At 36.5% G+C, this 17,567-nt stretch overlaps 1 protein-coding gene and 1 pseudogene across 1 annotated transcript in view; one reads left to right on the top strand and one right to left on the bottom strand.

Moving 5' to 3' along the window:
- The window catches only part of ULK4 (unc-51 like kinase 4), a 244,877-nt gene that overhangs the window by 46,975 nt on the left and 180,335 nt on the right, over nt 1-17,567 (bottom strand). Inside the window, exons 22-24 of the mRNA XM_008068561.2 lie at nt 6,254-6,387; nt 1,719-1,840; nt 1,504-1,560 (exon numbers count right to left, since the gene is read on the bottom strand). Of these exons, the coding sequence (XP_008066752.2) occupies nt 1,504-1,560; nt 1,719-1,840; nt 6,254-6,387 (313 nt within the window). The remainder of the gene's footprint in view (nt 1-1,503; nt 1,561-1,718; nt 1,841-6,253; nt 6,388-17,567) is intronic.
- On the top strand, nt 3,876-4,272 carry LOC110596584 (annotated as a pseudogene).

The raw sequence follows: 17,567 nt of genomic DNA, 5'->3' as shown, positions 1-17,567 counted from the left end.
GAAAGAAAAGAGAAAGAAAGAAAGAAAGAAAGAAAGAAAGAAAGAAAGAAAGAAAGAAAGAAAGAAAGAAAGAAAGAAAGAAAGAAAGAAAGAAAGAAAAAGCGGGAAAAGTACACCCATAACCCACAAAGAGTACTCCTGCTTCTGGGAGAGAGTGGGAGGTTTTCCTTAGTGTGGTCTCCTTCCTTGTCTCTGGACACAGTATTACAAGGAGTAAATGAGCTCTCCCCAATATAATATATATGTAACTGCTGAAAGACCATAAAGACTTTTCTGTTGGAGAAACTTGGTACTTTCTTGAAAACCTAAATGTAGGCAAAAGTAAGTACTACACATGGAAAGAAAAAAAAAAGACAAAGAATACAGGATCATTATAACGATGCCAAACAAAAACTATGTCAAAATATTCCAAGGCGGGCTACAAGAGCAAAATTACTATTTTTAGGCATAGATATATCAGTGCAATGGAATTATCAATAGAGAATTATAGTCATGCTAAAATGATGCCTATCTTATACTTAAACATAGATAAAAAGTCAAGACAGTGGTAGATTAAAATTCTAATAATCTGCAAATTCATGAACATGCTACCAAAATAATCTACTTTCTAGAACTCAGGATTCGAGGCACTAGAATAATAAAGATTTGAAAATGCACATGAAAGCATCTCTACTGCATTGCTTCCTAACAGTCAGCAGCCAGCACTCAACAATTGTACTTAAAAGCATCATACTTTACCCTATAATGAACCTTCTAGAAAGTCATTTTCTCACTTGTGGGCGGTAATCTTTTTGTTATTCCAAATTAACAATAAAATTGAGATTTTTAACTAGATAACTCTATGGCATTTTGAAAATCTCAGTTCAGCTGATTATTAATATCAAAGTAAGACTGGAGGTGCTGCATGCTTTCCCTTTGTAAGGCTCCTCATTTTATCAGCAATATACTGCAACTCCTACAGGCTAGGGGAAAACATGAGCTACAATCTAAAACAAAAATTTTTTTTGGTGAACAAAAACTGAAGTGAAAGACAGTACAACAATTTGTTTTTCATTTCTAATCATATCATCAAAATTAAAGAAAAGGTTCAACTGAGCTTAATATAGAGAAATGCCATCATAAAAAGAGACACTGCACATGGCTGGACAATGTAAGCTAAAGTAAGTAATAATGATAATATATTCTTAGTTTTCCATTCTCACAGTTTTACTATTTTAAATTTTTTCATGATGTTTAATACCAGTGTCTATGAAAGTGTTTCTATGGACATATTTACCCTATTTGGGCTGTCTCTGAACAAAATATATTATCAGGAAAGAATGTGTCTTTCTCCAAATGTCAAATTTTATTACAGTCAACAGATAAAAATATTAAAAGGTCACTTCCCTAGAGACAAATAAATACCACTAGGATTTTTAAATTACCTCAGTCTGACACAAAATTTCACAAACAGTAGAGACAGCCACATTTTTATTAGAAACAAAAAAATTTAGTGTTACTCACAAGAATAGTTCCGTAACTGAAAAGAAACTCTTCTGTTACAACTTGAGGTCGAAATACCTGTGTGATGAGAATTCCTATAGATTAAATCCCAGAAACCATGTACAATTTTAGTTCAGAAAAAAAATGAAGATGTTTTGTCTGAGTTGACATTTCTAGCTCTAGTTTACAAGGAAAGGAGCTGTGTTTATATCAGCTTCTCCTTAATAGGATAGTACCTGTGAAGTTACAAGGTGAAGCACTACAGGCATCAGGGGAAGACACATCTTCAGCTGTTTCACTTGAACTGTTGACGGGTGTTTTCGGCCAGAAACATTAGCCAAGGCATTGAGAATGTCACCTGTAAAGCACAGTCCAGATCATGTGAGGTTAAAAACCACAAATACTTAGGAACCACTGGTCATTTCTTGAATACTAATGGGACTTCTAAGGTAATTAATCTCCAAATAAAAGAAGTGGGTATACTTATTCACAAGTATTGAAATTATATCAGACGTGTGTGGCTTCTGGGAATAGAACATGTATTCTGCATATACACTATCAATGAATTTCACCTCTCATCTAGAAATTTTTAAAAATGTGTAAGTGATTACAATAGAGTAGTAGTTTTAAAATATTTCTGTATTTTCCAAATTTCAACCATGACCATTTATTATGTTTATTATCAAGAAAAATTACTTTAAAATCATAAGTGAACAGATTATAGAACACCACTTTTCAATAAACAGAACAGGATGAAAGTAAAAAGGATGTTAATTCACAAAACTTCTCATTGGATGACAAATCTAATGACAAATAAAACTTGTCTTGTGGACATCAGAATTTTATCATCATAATCCTAACACAGGATAAGTCTGGTACTAAAGAATGCAGCTAACAATTGACCAGATTATAGCCTTCAGCTGGAGATAGAAAAGATTACAATCTAAAATAAATTTTGAGACGCTTTATTTTCAGTCATTAACAGGCAAAAATAATTTCCTAAAGTATTACTAAGAAGCAAAAGTTACTGTCAGTTGACCATGAAGATATTTCCATTACTTTGATTTAACAGTCTGAATTTTTTAGCCTAAATATACTTTACTATAATAGCTTGGATCAAATTTAACATTCTAAATATTTCTGGTTTATAGCTACATCTGCTGGAAAAGTATGGAATGGGATTTAAGCTACATGTATGTATTCCTTAGATTATTTTAATTTCTGCTGCAAATAAAAATGAAATAAGGTATTTCTTTAGCTATAATAAACATCCTTTGCAAATCACTGTTAGATGCTTTTATCTTAAGATAATTTTTCAAACCAAAAATAGTTCCAAACTCTGAGCTTTAAATCAGTATCGAAATTCTTTATTTTCACATTAAATTTTAACTTTTTGATTTTTAAAATTAAAATTAATGCTTTTTTATTCTCATTTACACGTGGGAGCTATAAAATTTTATCACAGGGAGGTAGAAAGTGGAAAGATAACAGACTGGGAAGAGTGAATGAATGATGAGGCTAAAGAGAACTGGATTAAAGGGTACAAACATACTGTAAGATGGAAGGAATGAACTCGATATCAGATAGCACAGAGGGTTATTTACTATAATAACAAAAATGCATTTTACCTGGGCAATGAACACCTAAATACCACGACTTGATTACCCTCACATTATATACACATAATAAAATTTCTCATGTACCCTACAAGTTTATACAAATAAAAACATCGTATTAAAGCAAGTGGAAAATTTTTTAAAATAAAATCTATGCATTCTAAAGTTGTATTGGGGGTTTTGTTTTTGTTTTTGTTTTTGAGTTGGAGTCTCACTCGGTCGCCCAGACTGGAGTGCAGTGGCCACTCCCGGCCACCGCAGCCTCGCCTGCTGGGCTCCGGGAATCCTTCCGCCTCAGCACTTCCAAGTAGCTAGAATTACAGGCATGCGCTACCACGCCCGGCTGATTTTTTGATTTATTGTAGAGATGAGGTCTCGCTGCCCAGGCGGGTCTCGAACCCACGGGCTCAGGCAATCCACTCACCTCAGCCTCCCAAAGGTGCGGGATTACAGGTTGAGCCACTGAGCCCGGCTATCTAAAGTTTTTTAACAACAAATCTGTGGCTCTAATTTCAAAGAAAAATTCTTTTATTCAGATTTAGGCAGAAGAAATCTTAAGAAAAGTTATCCAAAATAATAGTGTAAGTCCAATTTTAAGCAATGAGAACCCTTTCCTTTTGTTTCCTTAAATCACCATTTACTTCAGATAACAGCTCAATATTAGCTTGCTCGTTGCCTCAAGCATGACATTGATGCAAAACGCATTTTTTAAAAAAAGGTAATTACATATTCATGAAAAGGTGTCATTACATTCACCTTTAAAAACAGACAAGAGAGAGCCAGCGCCACCATGGAGGAGTACCATCGCCACTGCGACGAGGTTGGCTTCAATGCTGATGAAGCCCACAATATCGTCAAAGAGTGTGTAGATGGGGTCTTAGGTGGTGAAGATTATAATCAGAACAACATCAACCAATGAACTGCAAGCATAGTGGAGCAATCTTTAACACGTTTGATTAAGTTGGGAAAAGCTTTTAAATATATTGTGACATGTGCAGTGGTCCAGAAGAGTGCATATGGCTTTCACACAGTCAGCTCATGCTATTGGGATACCACATCTGATGTAACTTGTACCATAAGATGGGAGAACCGGACCATGAACTGTATTGTCAACGTTTTTGCCATTGCTATTGTTCTGTATCTGACTAAAAATGGGCTAAAGACATTAACTTAAGAATGTGGCCGGGCTCGGTGGCTCAGCCTGTAATCCCACGCCTTTGGGAGGCTGAGGTGAGTGGATTGCCTGAGCCCGCGGGTTCAAGACCTGCCTGGGCAGGCGAGACCTCATCTCTACAATAACATAAAAAAAAATTAGCCTGGCGTGGTAGCGCGGGCCTGCAATTCCGGCTACTCGTAAGGCTGAGGCAGAAGGATCGCCGGAGCCCAGCAGGTCGAGGCTGCGGTGGCTGGGAGTGGCCACTGCACTCCAGTCTGGGTGGCAGAGTGAGACTCCAACTCAAAAAAAAAAAAAAAAAAGAATGTGTCAGTATACCCTGTCAAAAAAGAGTAATTGTTACTTATTAATGTGCTAGATGACAAGTGTAGAGTATACTTTAAAGCTATCAACAAATACTGAATATTATAAGCATATAATCTCATAGTGATTTGACAGATTATCTCATATTCTATACAGCATCATTTAAATAAGAAAAATTGAATGTTAGCAAAAATATATGCAGAAATATGGCATGACATGAAAATACAATCTTCTATTTATGCCAGCTTTTCATTAACATTATGTACCTAAGTTGATGGGGAAATCCATTCACATAATAAAATTATCTTCAAGCTAGAGAAGTTAACAGGGATAAGCATATGAACAAAAAGCTGCAAGAATAAATGTGGATAAAATGATAAGAGTAGTTAACACCTTTCAGTTTTTATTTCTTCCTTTTCACTTAGTTGTACATGATAGTTAGTGGAAAGTAACTCTGTTCTTTTATTTTTCTGCCAACTAACAATACAATGACAACTATGCTCAACTTGTTTACTTTTCTGATAATTGGTAAGTAAATATTTTTTATTTCAAATTTTTGGACTTACACTTGAGAATGAATTAAATCTGGTAACCTGAATTTCCTACTTAAGCAAAATTAGTTACAGTATATGATGAACAGTATATGACTCAAACAGCTGCCTTATAATTCACTCATTCCATGTAGAACAAATATTTATTGAATGCCTATTATGAGACTATTTCTCTGCTAAGCACTGCAGTTAACAATGTACTGTTCAAATGCTAAGTTCCTTTTCACAATTGTTCGGTTGGAAAACTAGCATTTCTGTTTGGAGAGGGAAAAAGTAGTTGTTTTACAAAGGAAGAAATAGTGAATATGGTTACACATAAAGACATAAGCAAAATGAAAAGCACCTACTGCTGACAGAATTACAGATGTAATTTTAAGAGTTGCTTTTAGCAAGTTAAAATGCATAAAATGTGCAACTCTTAGTTAAAGCTTTATTACCAGTCTTACTTATACAAGTAGTACATTTTATTATTGCTTTAGTTTCAACCATCTGTAAATAATTTTAAAAACTTATGTGGGGTGCAAATTCATGGGAATAAAGTATAGACTAAAAGTGTACAATCATTAGCAGGTTATCTAATATCTCAGGGCTTATAAAATGTAATTAAATGTATTAAAGAAATAAAAGATGAAAAATTAGGGTACACAGCTGGCCACCAAATGCAAAGTCAATCTGCTACCTAACCATGAAAACAAAATCAGTTTTGCGTATTACCACTAATACATACAGTAGAACCATAAATCATTGAATTTGGGGGAGAAAAGCTTAGTATTGGTATTGACAATATTAAGGCAGTATTCTTGTAGAAATACTATGTGCATGTTTGATGTTTTGCTGAATAACAAAAATTATTCAATGTTTAAGAAAAAATATTTTGTAAAATGACAGTTCTATACAGTAATCTACATTTTTGGCACATCAAAAATTCTCAATCATTATCTTTTTATGTTACTTTATTGCTGCTGGCTTTTGTGTCCTTAAAGATTATAATAGTGACCAAAATAAATGTGCAGTGAAGACTTAAAAAAAAAAAAAGACAAGAAAGAATAAAAAAAGAGGTGATGCCTAAAAGTCAACTCATAGAAAAATAAGCAGAAATAGGGCCTGAGGATGAGACTCCAATTTACCCAGGATTCGTGGCAGTTCCTGCACGATGTGACGGATGAGAAGATCCAGGCATTTAGACAGGTATTCATTGCCGCTTTGCTGCTCCTTGCCTGGAGTGGTCTTTCTGCTGTCTCTCTCGATGTACATCACCAGCCTACATACAGGAAAGTGTAAAGATTACCTCTCATGATAAAACAGTTGATAGCATCTGTCCGAAAATGCCGCCAAGGCAAGTGTTTCCAGAGGGCACTGTCCCAATCATGTTGACGTTTAAATTTGTAGCAACATGTCAGGCACATTCAATTTTTGCCTTAGAAGACTCAAAACGTTTATACAGAAAGAAAATAAGACCATTTTGAATCTCTCTACCAACGTACTACAAAATAATGCCTTGATTTCATTTGCCTTTGGCCAATGTAAAGAAACAATATTCCCCAGGTGATAAATGAAAGACAAACAAAGATGTCTGGACAGAAGAGAACTCTGTGTTTCAAACATTCAAAGTAGAACCACAAGTTGGCTGCATTTTTGTTGATCATTAAACTTGCTTGGGACCCCCGACATTTTACACGGATTCTAATTATTTCAGTAAATTGTGTTCATAAATCTGAAGAAAAGGTTTCATTTAACACTGGGTTATGCAGAATAGCAGAATATCTGGATTTTACATGTCTCTTTTTCCACAAGTTTTATGATACCTGCCTTTGAAAGACAACTTATTTCTTCTTCAAACCACTGGCATTCCTTAAACATCAATTTCTGAACCAACTGTTTCCAACCCAGAACTAGAGAGCACACTGGATCATCACCTTAGACATTAAGGGTATTGCAAAATTTTAGACAATTTTCTCTCCTTTACTGTACTCATTAGTTGTTTTCCAAAGGTCCCATTCCCTTCAACTGTCCCAAGGGCAACAAGTCCACTAACTTCATCATGCAAAAGGCTCTTTAAGGCAATCTCCCTGTTTACTGTCATCCATCTCTCCATTTCTGTTCTTCTCACCTATCCCACCCAACTTTTTCTTCTCAGAAAGAACGTCCAACCAATTCCCACTGTAAACTGAAAGGAGTTTTGTACATAAAACATGCATATATGTAAATTATACTAAAGCCTTGACATTTAGCAAACATGTGGCTCTCAATAAATTAGTTTATGCATTTGCCCTACTGTTTCTTATTATTTAGAGCTGTATTAGTGAACACATAAGGGTGAATTCAAATCAGGAAGTTAACCTTGATTCTGTATCAATCAGTTGGCATCCTCTGTTCTAGTTACTGATTACAAGCCTGAGTCACAAATATACAACACTGGTTAAAACACAAAGAGAATATTGATGAATCAGCAGAAATGTATCAACTACTTGAAAATAACTCAGAGCACAAAACTTTCTGATAATGAGTAAACCACAGAAGAAAGACACCTTCTTCATTTCATGATAAATGAACTCCCAAAACATCAGCTGCACAAGTCATGATGAACTGAATGAGGGCAACATGGAACTCCCAAGGGACCTGCAACATAACACACTATCCGAGGCCTGGAACTTACAAAAAGAAAGGTGGTGTTCCAAGAGCCTCTTAATTAGCTGGCACCTATTACATCAGCCCAACTAAGGCATGGGGCCAGAAAAGACTGGGACAAAGGGAACCCATCTTCCCTTTCTACTTCCCAAGATGGGTTACCTACACAGTCTCACCATCTGCAGGATAGCTTTTCTAAAAATAAAGATTATGACACTACACTGCATCCCCTCCGAGATAAGTATTTCAAATACTACCTCAGATCACACCTGCTCTTATCCCTAGATGCTTGTTCAAGTATTTTACACTATGACAGTTCCTCAACTTCTACCAATTGAATTCATGACATTTCCTTCCACTCATCAGAGCTTTTTTCCATTTTCCTCCTGATTGAATTGTCTATCTTTGATTACACTCTTGCTGTTCTTTCTTTTCTTTGCACTCATCTAACCAAACAAACTCTGGATGAAGCTGACAATCTAATTTCTGTATGACTTCAGAGAAGAACACTGAAGTTAGTTAAACATGGGGCAGATATACTCCACTATAAACATACAACATCAATATTGAATAACCCAGATTAGTACAAGCAATTCAACTATATTTCCTCGTCAACTTATTCCTGCAGTCTATTTTCAAATTTTGTGTCTTTTCAAACCCCTAAATTTTGTGTCTTTTCAAACCCCTAGCCATCCATCTTCTCATGAGACTCAATGATTATGCCTCCTATTGTACACACACACACACACACACACACACACACACACACACACACAAATAGTATCATATAGAACCACCTCTTCTTCCCAATTTCCAACATGCACACCTACTGTGCATCCCATCCTAGCCATCTTTCCTCCTATCACAACGATGAACTCATCCCTCCTCTCATCTGTGCTGGATCTCAATCCTTTCTGCCTTCTCAGAACCTTAAACTGCCAACGACTTGCTTTTCCTTTTTTATATGCACTCTCCCATTTAACAAAACAACTTTCATGCTCTTCTAGCAACTACCCTATTGCCTGTCTTAACCTCTTCTCAGTCAAATCTCTGAATAGAGAAATTTAAAACTACTGCCTCCACTGTTCAACCTACTTTTTCAATTCCCCTCAATCTGCTTTCACTCCCATCACTATCTCTAAGGTCATGGACAATCTTCATGTCATCAAATCCATTGGGGCTTTGTCTGCCTCCACCTGTCTTGACAAGTCAGCAACATTCAATACAGTTGCAACTCCTCCTGTTCCTCTATCATAATATTATACTTCTCCAGTTTCTCTTATTCCTTCTCTGTGTCTTTTGCTGGTTCATGCTCCTAAATGCTCAAGTTTATGAAGACTCAGCACTAGGCCCACAACTTTCCTCTTTTTAACCACTTGACCCAGACTATCTTATTCCAACCAATGATTTAAAATACCATCTATTGTTAGTTAGGCACAGTGACTCACATCTGTAATCTTAGCATTCTGGGAGACTAAGGCAGGAAGACTGCTTGAGCCCTGGAGTTTGAGACCAGCCTGGGTTACAGAAAAATCAAAAAATTAGTCGGGCCTGGTGGTATGTGCGTATAGCCCCAACTACTCCGGGGGCTAAAGTGGAAGAATCACCTGAACCCAGGAGGTCGAGGATACAGTGAGCCAGAATCGTGCCACTACACTCCAGCCTGGGTGTCAGAGTGAGACCCCAACTCAACCAATCAATCACCACCTATATACATGCAGATGTCTTCCAATTACCCACCTATAAGCTACAGACCAATATATTCAACTGCTGATTTTACTTGACATCTGCTTTTGTCTGGCTCTAAGGCACTTCAAACTCTATATATAAAAAATAAATGTCATCTCACCAAAACTGGCTGTCTTCCAGATTATAATATCCCACTGTGTAACCTCACCTCTACCTTATTAAACAAGCCAGAAGGCTACAACAGTCGTCCTTAACACCTCCCTTTCTCTCACTTTCCATATCAAGTCAATCTTCACATGTCCTTCAAATCCTTACACTTCTCTACTCCCAACCAAATACAAGCTTCCAAATTTCCTTCTCCCGGACTACTACAGAAGCCGCCACCTGCTTCTCCTCTGTCATAGTAATCCTTGCACACCCTACATCTAAACTAATTTTGTTCATCAAATCACTCCCCTATTTAAAACTCATAAGTAGCATCCCATTTTTCTGAACATGGGAGTTCTTAAAACTCCCTATTATGATCTACAAATCTGACCCCCAATTACCTCTCCAGGTTCGTCTTGCTTTCTCTCTCTCCATCACACTGTCGTCTTTTCAGTCCCTTAAAATCAGCATCTCCCCCAGAAACAAGCTACTGCCTCTGCCTGGATGGCTCTTCTCTTCCCCTCTTGCCAATAAATTCATATACATGTTTCACAATTCACCACAGTTTCCACTGACTTCCTTAAATTAAATCTGTCTACAGTATTGTCTCATAGCATGGAATACATTACGGTCTTACTCAACTACAGTATTATATTTTTGATTATTTGATAACTTGCCATCCCAGTAAACTTAAAAATACCTAAGGGCAAGGACTATGGTCTGATTTTACTCACCACATCCTTCCACTTCTGGCACAGTTCCTAACATGAATTAAATGTTCAATAAATATTAGCTAAACAGGTAAATACTGCTGTTGAAACTGCCATAAAGTCTTACCTAATTCTCTACAGTAATTTCTTGGTTCTTCTTATTCCCAAGGCACTTTTCTTAATTCTACCATTTGATATGTATATGCCTGAAATTTATGCTACTGGATTATATATATGTGTGGGTGTATATATATATGTGTGTGTGTGTGTGTGTGTGTGTGTGTGTGTGTGTGTATTTATACATATATATGTGTGTGTATACATATATATGTATCAATACACACACACACACACACACACACACACACACACACACACATATACATATCTCCCTTTAGAAAAAATACCAGGAGCAAAACCAAAAGACAAATAAATCGGGGAAAAATACCCCATACCACAAAAGGTTACTATTACATATGTGCGGGCGCACACACATACACACACACACACACACACACACACACACACACACACACGCCTCTCAAATAATGATCAGAAAAATACTAATGAAACAGAAAAAAAATGAGCAAGGGTTAGGAAAAGGCAGTACACACAGAATAAAATATAATGGCACAAGCAAAAAGATGCCCCATTCTGCTCATAAGAAAAATATACATTAAAATGACATTCTTTTTTTACCCCTCATATGGCCGAAACTCAGAAAGTTTGACAACAAAGGCTGCCATCAAGTCACTGAGAATACTGACACACTAGTACATTGCTGCCACAAATGTAAGTGGGCACAAATCCCATACAGAGTAAGTTAGCAATATCTTGAAAATTAAAAATCGAGTAATTCTACCTCTAAGAAGAAATCTATCAATATATTTGTATAAAATGATATGATGCATATTCAAAGTTTGCTATTTATAACAGTCAAAAATTGGGATGGGATTTCTAGCAAAAGGGAACTGGTTAAATAACAAAAGGGAACTGGTTAAATAATGGTACATCACTAGGATGCAGCTGTCAAAAAAAAAAGCCCCTTATATACTATATGGAAAAAAAGGATGAGCTATATTAAGCAAAACAAGCAAAAGTCAATAATTTTTGTTTAAAAAGAGAGGAAAATAATTCATATTAATATTTACTTGGATAAAAAATCCAGAAGAATACATAAGCAACTAATAATAATGCTTAATTTTGCATAATAGTAGTGTGGAGCAATGGAATATAGAGGAGACATTTTCTACTTTTGAATTTTTGTTGGTTTTTGAACTATAAGTACACATTACCTATTCAAAACTGATAATGTAAATGTTTTGAAGACATTAAGTAATATTATCATCCTACAGAGCTTTTAAAAAAAAACGTTTTTAGGTGATATAATGCCCAATTTCACAGGATACCAGACAACCTTTTTATAAAATGTATGCCTTCTCACAGTGTGAAGTATCAGGTTGACTTAACGAAAGAAGTAATCCGACAGCAAGACCACAGCAGTATCCCAGTACTTTATTATGGCTTTTGTCCCATATGATTCCTAGATTCTTTTCTTCAACAGGGTCAACCTTTTAAGTTGACAATATTGGAACAAAGATGTCAACCACATCTGGAAGTAATTTCTAACTCTAACACATTCTAATAGTGTGATCTTGAACAAATTGCTTAAACTCTAAAAGCATCAGTTTTCTAATTGCAAAGTAGGACAACAATGTCTGCTTTGTAGGACTGCGGTGAGGATTTAAATGAGCAATAGCCTACAGCATGACAAATACTCAATAAATGGTAGTTGCTTTCATGGCCGCCACTGCTACCACCACACTTGGGATCCTGCTTTCTTGAATACACAACTTTAAGAAAAATTTCTTAGGGAAGACTAACTTCTTTTCATTCCTCTCTCTGACTTACAAATCACCATGGTCAAAATTCTGCCTCCAGCTTCCTCTGCATTTTGAAGCACTGCCTCAACGTATTAAAATTAGAGCAAGCCTAGCATCTCTCTATAAATGGTGTAGAAATAGATGTCATTAAAATTGTTCCACTTCTTTTGATCTAGTAGGAATGAAAACATTTTATTTAAGGAAATAAAATAGCCAGTTTTGCCTTCATTAAACATGCAGAATGTACCATCATTTATTTACGCATTCTCCTACTGAGAGACATTAGGGCCACTATCAACTTTTGTTCTCACAAACAATGCTGTCATGAACACTACTGTATCTGTCTCCTGGTGAACAGGTGCAAGAGTTGCTAGGGTACATGTACAGGATGGAAACTCAAATATTCAACTTCGTGACACTGCCAACTGGTTCCCAAAATGGCTGTCCCAAAGTACTCTCACTAGCAGTATATGAGTTGCCACCAAGTTACAACCCCACCAATTCCTACTCGATTTAATTTCTACTTGTCTAGGTATCTCGTGGTCTTAATTTGAATTTTGAAAATTGTTAATGATGCTAAGTATATTTTGGTACTTATTTGCTGTTTAAATTTCCTCTTTTCAGAAACACCTGTTCAGGTCTTTTGCTCACTCTCCAATTGGGTTGTTGATCTTTCATTATTGATTTGAAGGCATTATTTATATGGTCTGGATCTTTCCTCTACTCCTTTATCTCCCTTCTCCTTCTTCCTCATCTTCCTTCTCCTCTTCGCCTTCCATCATACTGAAGTCTTCAGTCCACTGGAAACTGCTTTATCATATGAATTAAGGCAGTTATCTAATCCCATTATTTTTCCAAGTGGATACTCACTTCCCTGATACTGTTCATTGAAAAGGTACTTCTAAAACTAAGGGTAAAGAGAGAGGGGTAAAAGACCAAATAAATATTTCTCAAAATCTGATTAAAAAGCATATTTATCCTTAAAGTCTCTCCTCTATCCAGTGCATCTAGGTGACTGTCACTAGACCTACACTCAGGCAAAAGTCTGAACATTTATTCTCTAGAGAAAATGAAATAGAAAGTATCTGTACTAGGAACTCGCAGACCAAGTTAAAGAGAGGAGTACCAAACTGAAAATAGGGAAACTACATGAATTTATGTGCAATAAACACTGAGACTTCAGCTTCCTTCCTCCAGTGGGTTCCTGGGACTCTGGCAGCCAGATCCCTTCCTTCCAAGCACACAACTGAAATGCTATTTGTGTGCTCTTCTTTGGCAAAACTAACTGGCCCAAGAGAAACATCCAGAGATACTGGTGCTAAGGTTCACATAAAAAATGCACATACAGATGATTTTAGTGCGAAGCTCAAAGACAACAAAATTCACACATGCCCCGAGAGCTAAAATAGTCTGTCATTCCTTCAACTACTGATCATAAGGAGATCAAACATTACCAGATAGCAGAAATTCTGACTTTTTTGCTCAAATTTATTTATGCTGATATTAATCCACATTTTTTTCATTGCTGTGTAGCATTCCAGTGTACAAATATACCACAACTTGCTCATTCATTTTGTTTTTGATGGACATTTGGGCTATTTCAATTTATGAATAGCTAAGCATATCTTATGCTAGACGCATGTAAACATTTCTACTGGGCATACACTTGGAAATGTAATTGCTAGATCACAAGGCAAGCCTAGATTCAGTGTAAAGGACATTGCTGAATCAGTTTTCCAAAGTGATCATTATGTTAATTTACATTCCAAAAAGTAAGTATGAGAATTCCAGTTGTTGTTCTAAGTCCTTGCCAAAACTCTATCAGGCTTTTAAATCAAAGACATTCCAGAAGGTACATATTGGTACCTCACTGATTAAACTAAATTTTCCTGATAACTGATGAGGTTAAGCATATTTTCGTATGTTCATTGGCCATTTGGAGATAATCACTTTTGTCAAGTTCAATTATTGTGCTCATTTTTCTACTGAGTTATCCTTCCTCTTCTCCTTGATGAAGCAGTTCTTTATATACTTTAGTTAAGAGTCCACTGTCCATTATACGTGCAGCAAACACCTTCCCTTACTCTATGACTTGTCTTTTTACACTTTTAATGTAATTTAATGAACAGAAGTTCCTATTTTAAGATAACCTAATATATCAATATTTTGCATTATGACAATGCTTTTGTGTTCTATTTTTAAAATCTTGGTCTACCACAAGGTCAGAAAGAGATTTTTCATTTGCTTTCTACCAGAAGCTTTATTGGTTTATCTTTTCACATTTAACCAAAATCTACCTGTATTAACTTTTTTGGTATAGTATAACTTAGTGGTAATATTTTTATTTCTTTCCTATATTGATATCCAAGTTATCCAGTAACATTTATTGTAAAAACTGCCATTTTCTCACAGTTTTCCTCCATGTCACTCCTTCCCTTCTTCATGTTGTCAATACTTTTGTCTCTCTATACTGGTCCCAGATAATTCCAGTATATTATTTCTCTGTTCAGCTGGGTTTGATCTGTTGTTAACTGAACCCACTCAGTTATTACTTTCAGATACTGTATTTTTCAGTTTTTCAATATCCATTTGGGATTTTTTGTAGTTCTAGTTCTCCAATGAAGTCCTTGATCTTTAAAATTCCTTTAACAGGTCAGGTGTGGTGGCTCAAACCTATAATCCCAGCACTTTGGGAGGCTGAGGTGAGGGGATTGCTGAGCCCACAGGTACAAGATCAGCCTGGGTAACTTGGCGAGACCTCATCTCTACAGTAAATCAAAAAATGAGCTGGGTGTGGTAGCATGCACCTGTAGTTCTGGCTACTTGAAAGGCTGAGGCAGACGGATCGCCTGAGCTTAGTGGGTCTATGCTGGGGTGGTCGTGAGCATGCCACTGCACTCCAGCCTGGGTAACAGAGCGAGAGTCTGACTCAAAAAAAAAAAATCTTTAAACATACTAATCACAGTTTTTTTTAAAAGTCTATATCTGATAACTCCATTGTCTGTATCTCCTGTGGATACTATCTTTTTTTATCTTTTTTTTTTTTAATTCATATCACCGTATCTCCTCATAGGCCTGATTACTTACTATTGCGTATTAGACTCTATACATGAAAACTAGAGAGACATTTTAAGGCCTAGGGTTAGGGTTAGACTTTTCCAGGCAAGATTTACATTTTCTTTTGGAGGGTAGTTAGGACACCAATAAACCTGGACCACCTTAATCCAAATAGAGATTGAGAGGACTCAAAAGTGAGCTTCTGTCCTTGTTCCAGGAAATCTTCTCTACCAACAACAGGTATCCTAGAAGCAGAAATGGTTACTTTTGGCAGTCAGAGAACCCAGAATAAATCGCTCCCTCCTGCCCCAATTTACAGAGTATAAAAAAGCAAATTCATATCTGTCCATAAGGAATTATTTTTTTCTCTAAAACTTAAAGTATCCATTGTAGGCAACATGACAAGACCTCATCTCTCAATAAAATCAAAAATTTAGCCAGGCCTGTGGTGTGCGCCTATAGTTCCAGCTGCATGGAAGGCTAAGGTGGAAGGCCCACCTGAGCCCAGTAGGTCAAGGCTGTGGTGGCCATGATCGTGCCACTGTACTACAGCTTGGATGACAGACTCTGACTCAAAAAAAAAAAGTTATTCACTGTAAGATTTAATAATATGTGGTTTAATTATCATGGTTTGAAATACCTTTTACTTAAGGCCAAAACTATTCAAACTGTTTTCAAACACCTGTACAGTCTGTTAATACATAAGAAACTATCCATTACATCTGCTGGGAGAAAGAAAAGACCAATGGGATCCATAACAATAAAAAACTAACCCTAGAATGATGCTCAATTTTTTCATGCTCTCCCCAATGCCTCCCCATCACAAGATGTGTTTTCACAGCCTACAGTAGAATAAATTGACTTTACTGTCATGGGAACATTATTTACTAAATGAATTCATGTTCTACGAAGGAAATAAAATGTGAAAACATTTGAGCATAGTGTCCATAAACACTTTGCAATTGTTCTATAACAGAACTGCAAATGATATTTCTTAGTATTCTACAAGAATATATCAAGTTAAAAAGATCAACACTCTGAACAAAACTCTAAGAAAAGAACAAGATCAATTCTTCTTTCGTCCCTGACTATTTTTAACGGATTGTTTTCCTCAAGACAAACTGTTTCCCAAATTACTGCCCCCAACCCCTACATTTCCCTTCACTTATCTCTATGATTCATTCCTACTAATCTGACCACGTTTACTTTTTCTCATCTCCACAGGAATCCTATGCTCACTGCACACATATCCATCTCTATGTAACCCTCATCTGCCTTCTATTAAGCCCTCCTTTTGTACTTCCATGCTTCTAAGGCCAAACTCACTATGTGCTGTGTCTGTTTATAGCTCTAGTATCTATACCACAGCAATGCCTATAGTAAATTGAAATAGCCCGAATGTCCATCAAAAACAAAATGAATAAGTAAGTTGAGGTATATTTACACACTGGAATACTATACAGCAATGAAAAAGAATGCGGATTAATATCAGCATAAGTAAATTTGAGCAAAAAAGTCAGAATCTCTGATATCTGGTAATGTTTGATCTCCTTATGATCAATAGTTGAAGGAATGACAGACTATTTTAGCTCTCAGGGCATGTGTGAATTTTGTTGTCTTTGAGCTTCACACTAAGATCATCTGTATGCGCATTTTTTATGTGAACCTTAGCACCAGTATCTCTGGATGTTTCTCTTAGGCCAGTTAGTTTTGCCAAAGAAGAGCACACAAAGAACATTTCAGTGGTGTGCTAGGAAGGAAGGGATCTGGCTGCCAGAGTCCCAGGAACCCACTGGAGAAAGGAAGCTGAACAAGGTCAAAGAATTAAATTTGCTGTTGACTGGATATGAAATGTGAAGAAGACAAGAATAATTCCATGTAACTAATCAACTGGAATACAAGCTTGGCATTTATGGAGAGACAGGTAAAAATTGCTACAATAGCAAGTCTGGAGTAGAAAAATCATTATTAGACTGAGAAAAGTGCTAAAGTATAGCAGGGGAGTAGCAGAGACCCTGTGGAACAAGAAGACTCAGAATGGCTACATAGAGAAGGAAACAAGACACCCTGCCTCTGCCACCCCATACCCCAATTGTGATCAACTCAAAACCATGAGGGACTTCCCTGTGAGAAAAAAGTACCGAGGAGGCCCCCAATATACTATCAACACTACAACAAACATCACCAGTTTTTGCTGCTAGAGAATTCTGCCTTCCTCACAAGCCCTGAATCTAGTTTGGGGAGTAACCAGAAGTTCACAAGTTTGCATTGCACCAGAGAAGGGGCCCATCTTGTGCCCTCACTTCCCCCACGATCAAGCTGATGCT

The sequence above is a fragment of the Carlito syrichta genome, unplaced genomic scaffold, assembly GCF_000164805.1.
Source record: "Carlito syrichta isolate Samal-C Ts95f unplaced genomic scaffold, Tarsius_syrichta-2.0.1 Scaffold311198, whole genome shotgun sequence".
Taxonomy (NCBI): Eukaryota; Metazoa; Chordata; class Mammalia; order Primates; family Tarsiidae; genus Carlito; species Carlito syrichta.
The sequence above is the reverse complement of the archived record's forward strand: the minus strand, read 5'-3'. Positions and strand labels throughout refer to the sequence as shown.